The following is a 14,621-nucleotide window of genomic DNA, read 5'->3' on the forward strand; positions in this document are numbered from 1 at the left end:
CTAACCCCAAAATGGCCCTCTTCATAAGACCTCCCTGCCCCCACCAGGCAGTCAGCTGGTCAGTTGTGCCTCCTTCTGTGCTCCTACAATACTCTTCTCATAGTACCTGCATTAAAGTGCGTGTGTGGGTATGCGCGCACACACACACACACACACACACACACACACACACACAAGGTGTGGTATACATGCATCAGTTGATGTGAGACTGAGCTTCCAGGAAACAAGGATCATTATTTTTGGATTCCTAATTCCATCTGGCAAATACTAAGTCCAAATAAAAGGTTAGTCCAGTAAGTGAGAACTAAATATAAAGGGGTAATAGGAGGGCAGTGTTTCTCATGCAATAGCCAAATCAGTATCTCCACTTTTTCAACATTCACAACTCCAACCTAGTCATTTCTACAACCTACATCTTATTACTGATGTCAAGCTCTGGGCTAATTCGGAGAACTAACTATAACCAGAGACAGCAGGTATGAGCATTGTGAAGAACAGTTGACACAGTTACAGAAAAGAAGGTAGCTCCGCCCCTAAGTTATCAGTCATTCAACAAATGTAAATCTATGGCCCCCAAGAGGGGGGCTCTGTGTTCGAAGTGCTATTAGTGACTCAAACACAGCAAAGGGCTTTCTAATCATTTAATCAGGATATTAAAGAAACAAGAACAAAATAAAACCTCACAATTATTCAATAAAGGAAAATAAGTCTCCCAACAGAGTGAAGGAGCAGAGCCTCACATTTAGATACATTCTTCTTTCATAATACACTTGGAAACTTAGCGAGAACGACAAACAATTTTGAAAAACTAAAGAATTAGCGCTAAAACTCACAGCTGTCTACTTATTTATCCACTGAAAAATTATGTTTTTCTTCAGAAAAGCTTGCGATGCTGTACAATGAAATTCTAACTCTCAAATCAACATCCCACAATTAGTAAAACATCAGAAAATAAGAAAAGGTTAGGCAAAGAATAGTGCATGCTGGCCACAAGTTCAAAACTCTCCTGGGACCAGGATGTACCACTTCTTGTGACCTTAAGTGAGTTACTTCACCTCTCTGGGGTCCTCAGTTTATCTCTCTAAAAAATGAGATAATAATCATAGTATTGGGCGCCTGGTTGGCTCAGATGGTTAAGCGTCTGCCTTTGGCTCAGGTCATGATCCCAGAGTCCTGGGATCGAGTCCCGCATCGGGCTCCCTGCTAGACGGGGAGTCTGCTTCTCCCTCCGCCTCTGCCTCTCTCTCTCTCATAAATAAATAAAACAAAACAAAAAAAATAATAATCATAGCACTGCTTCATATGCCTATACTAATTAAATAAAATATAGTATAAAGTGCTTAGCATAGTGCCTGGTATTTAATAAACACTCATTACGTGCTATTATTATCACTACCGGCACTACCAGCAGAGATACACAGCAATGGAAAAAAATTTATTTCACTTTCTATCATTTACAGAGCTTCTAGAAAACTGATAAATACTATAATAAACCAAGCACCAACATTACACTAAATCAAGGGTCAGCAAACCAGCTCACAGGCCAAATCCAGCCTGCCTTTGAAAATAAAGTTTTATTGAAACACAGTCACAACCATTCATTTACATATTGTCTATGGCTGCTTTTATACCACAATGGCAGAGCTGAATAGTTGTAGTAGAGATTATACCACCTGCTGGGCTGAAAATATTTACTTTCCGACAACATAATCTGAAGATAGTTTTGTCTAGTGTCCTAAACTGAACTTTTAATTAATAAGGAGTAATATTTTGTAAGTTGCTATAAAGGACTCTAGAAGCTAAGAAGATTGTGTTGTGTCATTTCAGAGTGTTCATTACCCTGTTAAAATCATTGAGAAGAGACTCAGTTCTTTCAGAGGTGTTTCCTTCTCTAAGACCAGAAGGAAAGTTGGAAGATATAGTTGACAGTGAATGTTTTGAGTATTTATTACACAGTCAATTCTTTTTATTCATGGTAAAATCCAGGGTTAGGCTCCTGTGAGACTCTGGTCACAGTATCTTCAGAAACAGATCAACACATAATCTTGTTTTATGTGTGTTTCAGTTGAAAAAAGATCTTATTTAATGTACATTGTTGATTCATTAACATGGAACTTACGGCCAACAGCACTACAACTCATCCTTGAACTAAACTTATTTAACCCACGTATTTTCTCCACAAGGCACATCACAGCCTTCTTGCACTTACAGCACTTCACCACATTTGGGGGCCATTTTAGACGGCAAAATCACCAATAAAAGGTATAAAAATGCAGAAAAAAGTGGCATTAAATAGATTGTGAAAAGGACGCTTTTTAACACTATGAGAAATAAGGCAGAATGTCACTTGTTTGACCTCAGCTGAGACCATATGATCAGATGACTCAAATTTTTAAAGCTTTGTATATGTCAACAAATGACTGTGAAAGTATTATTTGTACTGATGTGGGGGGGGTCACAACTAAATTTTATAAAGTAGGTGAATTTGCAAATATGGAATCCATAAATAATTGGGAGCAACATGTTTATAACAGACCTGTGAAGAAGAAAGATATTATGCCCATTTACCAGATGAGGACAGTGAGGCACGGTACATTTAAATAACCCAATTAGGAGGGTACCCATTAACAAGTGGCAAAACTGATACTCAAATTTAGATTTGATTCCAAAGCAGGTGCCTCAAGAAAATTCAACTTAGGCAATTATTGTAATTGAATCAAAAAAGGTCAAGCAATTTCAAATGAATCCATTATTATATTTGACATCATTCTCCATTTCCTGTCTTGAACTGCTGAATAATATTCATTATTGTACATATTGAGCAATAACCATTCCCCAACCTCAGATACCTTGTGGAATTTTTAATATATCACTCCTAAAACACACATTCATGAAATATTTTAGCAAGCTGCTAACTTCCTTAAGTCTCAATATCCTCATCTATGAAAGGAAGATAGTAATAACATCTATCTCAAAGAATTGCTATGGGATTCAATGAGCTATTCCACATGAAGCATTTAGCAGTGTGCCTGACATAAAGCACTCAATATATGTTAGCAGTAATTATTAATAATACAATTCAGGGGTCTGGGACAATAAGAATTCTGACACAGGCCTGATGATTTTTCATCTCTTCAGAATAATTATGTGATCAAAGCTAGTCAAATGGGTATGGGGCCTTTAATGATACAGGGGAACTAAAGAGTCTAAACCTTTTTGTATTTTATTTTATTTTTTTAAAGAATTTATCTATTTATTTGAGAGAGAGAGACACAGCGAGAGAGAGGACACAAGCAGGGGGAGTGGGAAGCAGGCTGGGAGCTGGGTGGGGCTCAACCCCAGGACCCTGGGATCATGACCTGAGCCGAAGGCAGATGCTTAATAACTGAGCCACCCAGGTGCCCCACCTTTTTGTATTTTAATCATTTGTTATTCCTCAATCTTTTTTCCACCGTGGAAGCCAGCTCTCAAGCCACATGTCAAAGTAAGAGAAGAGCCACATGTTCTTGTTAAGTACAATTTACTCCACGAGATTATGTCAGCACGGAACTGCCCACCTCTTTAGGCAGTCACCAACGATGATCAGCTTTCCCTTTTCTAGTATTCCATCTTAGCCGCATCCACTTTCTACTTCAACACTGTTTTCTTGGCCTTTGATTTTTAGTTGGATTATAAAAGTTTCTACAATCTTAGGCATGACACTCTTTAAATTCAGATTTCTTTAGAGTGTAACATAGGACACTTTCAACAAAAGCAGAATGATAGACAGTTGTTGTAAGTGGTTGTTTTCACTGTTGTAAATGTCAGTTGACTAGGTTTCATTTGAACAATTAATCATTTCTAAAATAAATACGATTTTTCTTGAACAACCTCAAAATTCTAGAGTATCTGAATTGAATTAAAGTTAAGCAGACTCCAAAGTTCTGCCGTAAGAACAGAAAAACCTGATTTGTGTAAGGTCACACACCACAAAACAGTGGGCTCAGTCTGGGATTTCACAATATTTTCCCTAAGTACCCAGAGAAAGAGTGATGTTAAAAGTCCATCCTCTTAAAGTCGAAATTGTAACCAAGAGGTCATGTGCTAAACTCAGTGTTCTTGTTCGCAGTTTTATGCCTCTCTTCTGACCTCAATTTCTGCTACTGTGAATCTGTAAAGGTTGAAATATGCAGGTGTGAAGAATCAGATGGGGAAAAAAAGCATTTATATTCATCTGTCACCAACTAGCAAAAGGCTGGCGCAATTTACTTAACCCTCTGTGTCTTCATTCATTCACATTCCAATGAGAATACCACTTTGCTTCCTCCCTCATAGGATTGCTGAGGTCCCATGAGACACTGGAAACCACTCTGACAGTGAAAAGGGACATATAAATTCAAAGCATCCCTATTATCATGCAACCACCCAGTACAATGTACTAAATAACAGCTACTGAATTAATCATTTCTATGCTGATTATCATCTATGATTTATGCCTAACAATAAAGAATATCTACTTAATCTTCTCACCACAAGGGCCTTTTAATTTTGCTTTTTCTTCCTCCAGAGACCTCATGCTTTGAAAGATAACTATCAATTACATTTATTTATAATTCATCCACTTTTCTATTTAATTCAAGATTATTCATTACTGAAATTTGTTTACTAAACAGTAAACAGTAATAATAAATAGTAATAAAAGAATTTTCAATTATTTTTTAATTTTTTTTTAAGTAGACGCCATGCCGGGCCCAAACTCACGATCCTGAGGTCATGACCTGAGCCAAAATCAAGAGTTCGATGCTTAACCGACTGAGCCACCCAGGCGCCCCAAGGACTTTCAATTTTTAATGAGATGCTGATGAATTAGGAAGCATATACATTGTCATTACAAGTAATGGGAATCATACTATATTACAGGAAGTCATTCAACAAATACTTCTTGAGTACCTAGTATTTGGTTGGCAAACGCTAGACACCAAGGGTATTTTGGAAACATTCCCTACTCTGATGGAGTTTCTATTCTAATCTAGTCTAGACTTATCTTCCTCAAAATAGATTCAAAATTTATATTCACTAAAGCTAAATTCACTGTAAAATCTATCTTATCTGTTAACCTAAGAGCTAAATAAGAAATAATTATATACATTGATGAGAAATAAATACTTAAATCAATTCTAGAAATAAGACAAGCAAATATGCCCTTTTCTTCAGTTGTTTAGTTTCATTTAAATAAGATCAATAGAGTAAGTTTAAAAAATAAGGTTAAAGCTGTAGACACTGTTCTTATGGACCACACCACAAGGATACTCTTGCAACCATTATTATTCACTGCCATTGAGGGCAGTACAAACAGGGACAATAATGCACAGATTTATAAACTCAATGATAAATTTTACCTTCTTTAATCATTCAGCCCATCAATTATCATTATCAAATAATTAAAACTTCAACTGCCTACCAGGTTTATTATTATAATTCTCACAGAAAACAAAAGAAAGTAGAAAATGGCACCTGTGAGAAATCTAACACAATACTGAGCCCAGCAAATCCAAGCTCTTGGTTTTCCTCTCTCAGTGCTAGTGATGAAGAAAACAATGGAACATGACCTTTTTAAGTTCCTACTTGTGAAATTCTTAGGAAAAAAAACTATTTTTATATCTCATTTTATAAAAATGAAAGGGAAACATATAAACAAGTGCATTAATACAAACCAGTTCTGGCTCATGTTCTCTAATGCCCTGTTCTCTGAGAAGGGTATTTAGCGAAAGCACTGCCTCTACATCTCTGAAAATGAATTCTCACCTCTAACATCCTTTCCAGTGAATGGATCCTCACCCAGCCCGGTCAGGTAGGGCTATGTGACTGCCCCTGTGCTTCTTCAAGGGGACTGATGGGCCATAATATCCATCCCCCTCCTCCCCACCAAAACAAAAAACAAAAACAAAACAAAAACAAAAACAAAAAAACCCACCAACTCCTGCCCGGAAAAACAATCCATGAAACATGAGAGATAACAATCCCCATTAAATGAGTTTCCAACTTTTTATCAGAGAGCTAACTAAGATAGTTTTCATCTTTAAAAAAAAAAAAATAACTAATGGATTTTATTGTGGCTTCCTGACCTAGATGTTTGATGGGGGAGAAGACCAATTCCAGTCCATTGGGCACAAGATGACATAAGTTTTATAGAAAAAAATACAACCAAGAAGGTCAGGGGAAGGAAAACTTGCAGAGTACTTGATGAGGTCACCAAAGGGGGCAGAACAATGCATTTGTAAAATCAGTTTTCTCAACTTTCAATTATATCCTAACACTTTGATTCTTACCATCCTGAACTTTTCCTCTTTCTTAGAAGGTGTCAGTCACGCTCTACTTCCTAATAGTCTTACTACCCTTGATTCTGCAATTTTGAGGGCTGAGTTCTCTCATCTCCTTCTAAACGTGTTTTTCAGAGAACCTCCCTCAACCGTAGCTCCACCAAACACCACAACTGATGTCAAGCCTGATTTTGGAGCTGTTCTTTTCATAATCCTGTTCACTCCTTTCACCTGCCGTTGGTGTGTTGCTGAGCCCATTACCTTCAACACCCTTCCCACCTGGAACTTGAGGTATCAACATTCCAAAGCCTACTGAGGACAAAATGTTCCTGTCCTTTTCCATACAGAATGAATTTTCACAAATCTGATCAGATCTCTGTGCTTCAGCTATAGAATGAAATAGCGAAGTCAGTCTCTAATTGAGGATACCCCAGGTATCTAATCCACAAACATTCCAGGGTTTTGGAGCTTTCTGAGGAGTCTTGAGAGGGTTATAACTTCATCTCTTGGGATGAATGAAAAAAGACTCTATTCTAAATTAAGAATTTCTATAGTTGAAGAAATTTTTTTTTTCTATTTTTTTCCTAATACTCATTGAATAAGTATTGCCAACAATACTCTAGGCGCAGGGGGAAAAAAACACTAACTAAACAACTTCTCATTGTATATGAGGATATAACTACAAATGTGCCCTAAATTCTGAATGTTATTCTTTTACCTTTCAGAGAAATATATACAATTAAGAATGAAATCTACAACCAGATCATTAATCCATTAAAATTACCCACAAAACAATATATCTGAGCCTTTACATGCTATTTTTTAAATCATTTGGTTATCCATATATATTTCCATATATAACTTGCATCACAATTCAGACAACAGATAAATGTTAGGGGAGCATGGATGCCTCAAGAAGGGGGGCTAATACTTGTTCAGTACACGCTGTAGTATATTCCAAAGAGTCAGGACACCATAGAAGTTAAGAACATAAACCCAGGAGCTGGACTGCCTGGGTTCAAATCCCCATTCTGCCAAGTATCTACTCCACAAGGTTGTGGTGATGTGGAAATGATTTTGAGTGAATACATGTAAAGTAGTTACAAATGTGCCTGGCATGTAGCAAATAATGATTGGCTATTACCATTTAACATTATTATTATTACCATTAAGTTATATTATAATTATGATTCCTGGCACTATAGGTTATATGTATCACCTCATTTAACTCCCTCAGACACCCACGAAGAGCTGTCTCCAGCTCATAGTCCTTGGTATGACACACAAGAGCCTGTGAGATCTGCCAGAAAGTCTGTCCCCTCTCATACTCTCCCCAACAGCCAGCCACGTGGCTCTCACAAAGCACCCAGGGAGACCCAGTGCTGCCCCCAATCTGTACCTCTGCCCTGTTTCCTATGCCTCAAATGCCACTTTGCATCCCTGAAGTCTAGAACTTCTTTCCGGGTTTGCTTCAGAGATCCGCAGAGAATTAATATTTATGGCCCATTAAATATGGCATTTATTGACTCAGTCCTCAGTAAGGATTTTTCACATGAACAATCTTTCAGTAACAATTCTTAGTAATAATTTTCTCGGTAACAATTTTTCATATGAACCTGCCAAGGCTTACATAATTTTTCAAGGTTATTCAGCTGGTAACAGATGACTCTGAACTTCAAACTTACATCTGCTTCACTGTGAGCCCTCTTCCTGTGAGCAGAAGTCATCCATCTCTCCTTGGTAAGATCACCTTGGGTATTTCTATCTTTCATTCACTCTACCCCTATACTATGAGTAACTTACTTATCTGCTCCCTTGTTAGATTCAAAGGTCATGGAAAACAGCAATCTTTTTAAGTTTATATTTGGATCCCTATTGTCAAGAATATAGGAAATGATAAATGCCTGTTCAGGGAATGAACTGAAGCTCAATAAATAGCTGTGAACTAAATATTCTGCCCAAGACATACAAGTCGGTTGCAGAGCTGGGATTTAATCTCAGGTGTATACCACACATGACCATCATCACCCATGGGAGGTCTTTAACGAGACACCAGTATAGTAAGGCTGCAAATGAACCTTGTAGAGCAAAGAAATTACATGAAATTAGTTAATTCTGGTATAAGTAATACCATATAAAAATTTACTGAATTAGGGGTGCCTGGGGGCGCCTGGGTGGCTCAGTTGGTTAGGCGACTGCCTTCGGCTCAGGTCATGATCCTGGAGTCCCGGGATCGAGTCCTGTGTCGGGCTCCCTGCTCGGCGGGGAGTCTGCTTCTCCCTCTGACCCTCCCCCTTCTCGTGCTCTCTCTCTCTCATTCTCTCTCTCAAATAAATAAATTAATTAGATATTTTTTAAAAAACTAAATAAATTAGGGCACCTTGGTGGCTCAGTTGGTTAGGCGACTGCCTTCGGCTCAGGTCATGATCCTGGAGTCCCGGGATCGAGTCCCACATCGGGCTCCCTGCTCGGCGGGGGGTCTGCTTCTCCCTCTGACCCTCTTCCCTCTCGTGCTCTCTATCTCTCATTCTCTCTCTCTCAAATAAATAATTAAAATCTTTAAAATGAATGAATGAATGAATGAATGAATAAATAAATAAACAAATAAATAAGGGGCGCCTGGGTGGCTCAGTCAGTTAAGCCTCCAACTCTTGGTTTCAGCTCAGGGCATGATCTCAAGATCCTGAAATTGAGCCCTGCATCAGGCTCTGTGCTCAGCGCATGGAGTCTGCTTGTCCCTCTCCCTCTCCTCCCCCCACCATGCTCTCTCTCTCTAGAATAAGTAAATAAAATCTTTTTTAAAAAATTCCTAAATTAGCCAGGCACATGTGTTTACACCTGTGTTTTCCAAAAATTATATCTGCAGAAATTAGCCCGTGGGTTCCAACTACACATTAGATAAAAGAGGCCTGTAATCAACTAAACTTGGCAAACTCTGAGTAAAACAGGATGCACTTAACACACAGGAAGTGTTCTATAAATGTTTATTGGGTTTGTCAGAGACTTTAATCTGAGAATGTTCACTGCATCCCTCCGTGAGAGGATTCACCATTTTCCAAACTTACTTGTATTACAGAAAACCCTGAAACGCTTGTTTCTATGAAGTATTTCTTGGGATTAGTATTCCATCAAACAGACTCACGGCATGGTATGTGATCGGCACTTAGCACCATGTACTCAGGGCGCCCGTGTGTACTCGCTCCTGTACCAGTAACAGCTTTTCACACAACAGAAACAGTCTAGGAGTTGAATCCTGGGGAAAAGCCTACACTAGCAAGAGCTACAATGCCAGGGAATGGATTTCTCAATCTCCCATTCAGAAAGCTAAAACCAACTCTCTCTCTCAGAATCGTTCCTCTTCCTTCACTTCTAAGCTGAAATCAAAAGCTGTTGACCCAAACTGTCATGAGTTACTCTGCTTACAAATATGTAACAATACCGATCTGAGAGAAATCAAGAAAAAGGAAAAAAATTCCTATTTGACTTTTTTTCTACTCTGTACATTAACACTTTTTGATCCAAGAAAACCAAATATTAGAACTTTATATAAATACTAAAGTACAAGATTAAGAATGCCCACAAGACTATGCCCAATTTGATGACAACATATCAAATGGAATCACAGCTGTCTTAGTCATCCTCAATTAGAAAAGTGTGTTATGGTTGTACTCAAAGTCACACACTGACTAACATTTGAGGGAGTAAGCAATAGAAGATAACTCCCAAGAGGAAGGGATATCTCAGTATGTTTATCTCCTCCTTCAGTGCTCTAGACTTGTCTGAAAATATGTAAGGACATAGAGGAATTCTCTTCCCACTCTCAGTAGCCAGGCTTTTCTTTCTTTCTTCCTTATTTTTTTAAAGATCTTATTTATTTATTTATTTGAGAGAAAGAGAGAGAGCAGAGGGAAGACCAGAGAGAGAGGGACAAGCAGACTCCACACACTGAGCATGGAGCCCGATGCGGGTCTTGATCCCATGACCCTGAAATCATGACCTGAGCTGAAATCACCAGTCAGACAATGCTTAACAGACTGAGCCACCCAGGTGCCCCCAAGCTTTTATTTCTAAGGTTTGGATTGGCTTGAAACAAAAGGACCTTTTCTCCAGCAAGACAGTGGTAGAGAGAAAGGAAGAGAGAAGACAGAGGGGGAGGGAGGGGAGGAGAGAGGAAGGAAGGAAGAGATGAGGGATGAGAGAGAAGGTATCCCCACCCAGACAAGCATTCCAAAACACTGTTGTTTCTGATGATCTAAGGTCAAGGAGATCCCAGAGGGTCAAGGGAAAATTTTAGGGAAGTGACCCAACAGCAGAAAGGAGACAGAGTGGGGATAGGGGTTATCCTTGTTCTGGGGGGAGACAAGGAGTGCTGTAGTTCAGAAGTGGCATGCTACCTGCAAACTGTCTCAATGATGCCAAGACCTCACAGGATGGCGGATGCCCACCAACACAAGACTCTTGGCACCAGGGCTTCAGAGAAGCAGCAAAGTTCTCTAAGCTAAGCCTGGAATTAGCAGACAGGAGGAGGGATATGAGGGCATCTCAGTGGCCCGCCCTTGGAGCAGTACTACCTAAGAGACTGAGGAGATTTCCACAGCAGAGGAAACAGGAGGACGATGGGAGCCGGGGTCAGTTAATGACCAGAGCCTTCTCCATGCCGTTTCCTGAGCCCTAGTAAGCTTCCAGCTCACATCCCACCCAGGGCTCTAGCACAACAAAAACTTCATTAACTTCACTTAGAGAAGCCTTGTAGCCAGATTTTATATGATTTTTTAAAGTAACAATTATATAATATAGCTTGCCCATTGATTTTCTGAAAAATTTACAACTGCTACCTCAACATTCCCATAAGCCTTTTCCTAAGGAAAGGCTGTACTGCTTCCTTTTGAGAAGAAAGAAAAAAAACTCCCCAGTTACATTCTGAAGGATCTACAGCAATTTCAACTGAGGCCAAACTCTGGGTCTGACTTCATTTAGAGACACTGGGATATGGGGAAATTAAGTCCTACACAATCCTCGCCCTAGATACTCTTCACTCATTTGAAGCTGCCACACGCCATAATTTTATTTTCTTTTTCTTTGTGACCCAACTGCTGGGCCATATCATTATGGCCTAACTGCTGAGTCTAGCACCTATGGGCATCACTCGCCATCCAAGGTCTTGGCATTGTTCAGGCACGGCTTGCAAGAAGCACGCCATTCCCGAACCAGGATGCTTTTACCCTTCTTTGTCCTTGAAGCACAAGAGTGCCTACAATCTTCCCTTGACGATATTCACCAACATTGCTTTACATCTCCCACACGGGGCCCTGCAAGGCCCACCATCCTGAAGTGGCAGTCTAAATCAGTGGGTAAGGGACAGGCTCTGGAATCAGACATATCTGGATTTGAATCCCAGATTTGCCATATCCTGGCTGTATGACCTGCGGTAAGGTACTTCTGATATCTATCTGAGAGGGTTGTTGTAAGGACACAATGGGACTAAGCGCAGTGTTTAGCATACAGTCAGTACGTGGGAAATGATAGCTATTATTAGCAAGAGAAAACCTAAGCCACTGAGGAAATACTCAGTTATTACCATAACTGCATCTGCAGGACTTTAATGGCTAGGAACATGGCAAGCACCATGTTTAATGCTATGAATTAACTGAGTTTCTAAGTTACTGAGATATGTGATATTTTGGGGGCATTTTAAAATAATTTATATTTGTATGCATTTACCATACAAGAAAAAAGTCACATTTTAGAGGCCAGACCAACGGTTTCTAGAGCAGACATAATCATATTATGCGGAAATCACTGAAAATTCAGATTTCAGACAAAACACCAACATAAAAAAATGTCCCCAGCCATCACATATTGTCCTTTTTAAAGTCAGTATCATTTTTAAAGTAAGTAGTATCACTTTTAAAGTAATAACTAACAGAGACTTGATGACTAGTCAATTTTTTAGAAAAGTTCCAGCTAGAGTATCAGATTCATAACATTGTCTGTGAAAGACTATAGTAAATAATGTGCAAAAAATAAAAAAAAGTCCCTGGCCATCCTCAAATAGAAATAATTCTTATTGAAGCATCAATTCTATGGCAGATTTTTGAACTTTCGGACAATAAATGTAATCAGTGGTATGCTATTAAGTGTTTAACAACTAGCTCTCAGGGGAAGAGAGGCACATAACTTGTAGTGTTTGCCAAATTCCACGGTGTAAAATACTCTGGCCAGGCCCATTTCAAACTAATAATCAGCTTTCAAAAGCCAATGTTAGCCAGCACATCACCTACGTAAGGAGCAGTGTTCGTAGTGGTTAGGTAGTCCACTCCTGCCCCCAGCGTTGTTTACAAGGGAGCCAAAGAATTAGCCCACAAGTAAAAAGTAAATAGAGATAAATAATATGCAGATTTTCTAGGAAAGTAACTGAAGCATTTTACAACAAGCTAACTCCATAGGTATTGTTTTAGACTGTTTCCGTTTTGCACACAAATCTTCCCTTACTGAGAGCTGACATCTTTCTGCCTGAGAACACCCCAGCTTGTATTGTCTTATGCTATCTAATCTGACCCCACTATCCTCTTGAGTCTTGCTAGACTGAACTCTTTACCTGGCTACAGGGATCCCAGGTTCTCTCTGTAATCATTTAGTATCATTTACGAAAAATATTGGATTTTTCCTCTAATTTGCCCCATGAGACTCCTGCTGTCTTCCTGTCTCCCTTTTTTCAGTAAACCCACCACCTATGCTAATACTCCTCTCGCCAGTAAGAGAGACACATTCTATGAATGGGAAGGAATTAACTACCACTTAATAATTTGCTTATCTATCTGCTCTTTTATTTGGAAACAGAAAAACTAAGCTTTTAGGAAGACCATTTGAGAAATGGCAGGAAAACCAAAATAACCTCTCTATGTCTTACTTTCAGCTTTGAACTCCAATCTACCCCAATACTACTTCACTGAAGGTACCAATCACTCACCAAATGAAAGGATTAAAAAAAGCAAGAGTTTACAAATGAAAACAAATTGAATAACCTATTTGTCTATTCGTTATGTTGCCCTTCCAACCTGTTTATTGCTAAGACAAGCTACTGAATGTGATATTCATCAATTCTACCGTCTCTCTGTAGGTTACACTAAAAAGACAAATTGCATGATCTCTTAGGCTTAAAAAAAGAAACCCATTGCTAAATGGCGGAGTTCTGTGCATGGGTGCTGGTGATGACAGCACAACAATGTGAATGTACTTCATGCTGCTGATCTCTACACTTAAAAATGGTTGAGATGGGGGCGCCTGGGTGGCTCAGCCGGTTAAGCATCTGCCTTTGGCTCAGGTCATGATCCCAGGGTCCTGGGGTCGAGCCCCGCATTGGGCTCCCTGCTCAGCAGGAAGCCTGCTTCTCCCTCTCCCACTCCCCCTGTTTGTGTTCCCCCTCTCACTGTGTCTCTCTCTGTCAAATAAATAAATAAAATCTTTTAAAAAAAATGGTTGAGATGGTAAATTTTATGTTATATATATTTTCCCAAAGTTTTTGAAAACTTTTTTAAAATGTAAAGAAAAAAATCCATTAAAGAGAGATTCTGCCACTCTGCCCTCCAAAGTTTCAACTGAGATGGTAAACCAGATTTTAAATAGGTTTTTTTTAATAAATAAATAAAAATAGCATCCTCTAATCCTGCCTGTGTCTCATTACAGACTTCAGGCATAAGGGCACTGAGTGTTAAGAAGCTTTTGCTCTGCTAGACATCAATGCTCTACATTCCTTTTTCCCAAAGTCTCTTATATTCATTTTCATTCACTTCTTGGGCTGAAGGGATACAGTTTAATCAAGGGAACGAACGGTGCAAACGTCTGAACATACTGCATTCTTTGCCTCTCACGGGGTCGGGCAGGCCAGAGCAGTCCGCCGCAGAATTCGGGATGGCAACCCTCCACCTGGATCCACTGCTGTCACATTCTGTGTATTCAAAGTGGTAATCATTCTGCAAACAATCACAGAAACAAGCCTTTGTTAGAGCCAGATTTCATGGGACAACTGTGCTTTCTCCATCACCCCCAACCTGTGTGCCAGCCCGACTCCAAACTGTCCTCTCTGCTTGGCTCTCATTCTTACCCTCTTCCGTGCACACCAAGCAGGGCTTTGTGTTTTGTTTTGTTTTATCAAAAATTATCAGGCCAGGCAGTGAGTAGGCACTGTGGACAGGATGACGGACAGTCAATGCGCTCAAGCTGTGACCGCTGACCTTTAGTCTCACCTCCCCAAAAAGGCTACACTTCCCTAGTTCTCTTGCAGAGTTTTTAAGTTCCAAATAATTGATAGATAGGATTCTA

The 14,621-nt window shown here is 39.4% G+C and overlaps 1 protein-coding gene across 1 annotated transcript in view; it reads right to left on the minus strand.

Moving 5' to 3' along the window:
• The window catches only part of ELAPOR2 (endosome-lysosome associated apoptosis and autophagy regulator family member 2), a 180,160-nt gene that overhangs the window by 79,611 nt on the left and 85,928 nt on the right, over positions 1-14,621 (minus strand). Inside the window, exon 2 of the mRNA XM_028118919.2 lies at positions 14,152-14,272. Coding sequence (XP_027974720.2) covers positions 14,152-14,272 — 121 coding nt within the window. The remainder of the gene's footprint in view (positions 1-14,151; positions 14,273-14,621) is intronic.

Source organism: Eumetopias jubatus, unplaced genomic scaffold (assembly GCF_037043125.1).
Source record: "Eumetopias jubatus isolate StellerSeaLion01/CBP00866 unplaced genomic scaffold, mEumJub1_p1.0 scaffold_14, whole genome shotgun sequence".
NCBI classification, from domain to species: domain Eukaryota; kingdom Metazoa; phylum Chordata; class Mammalia; order Carnivora; family Otariidae; genus Eumetopias; species Eumetopias jubatus.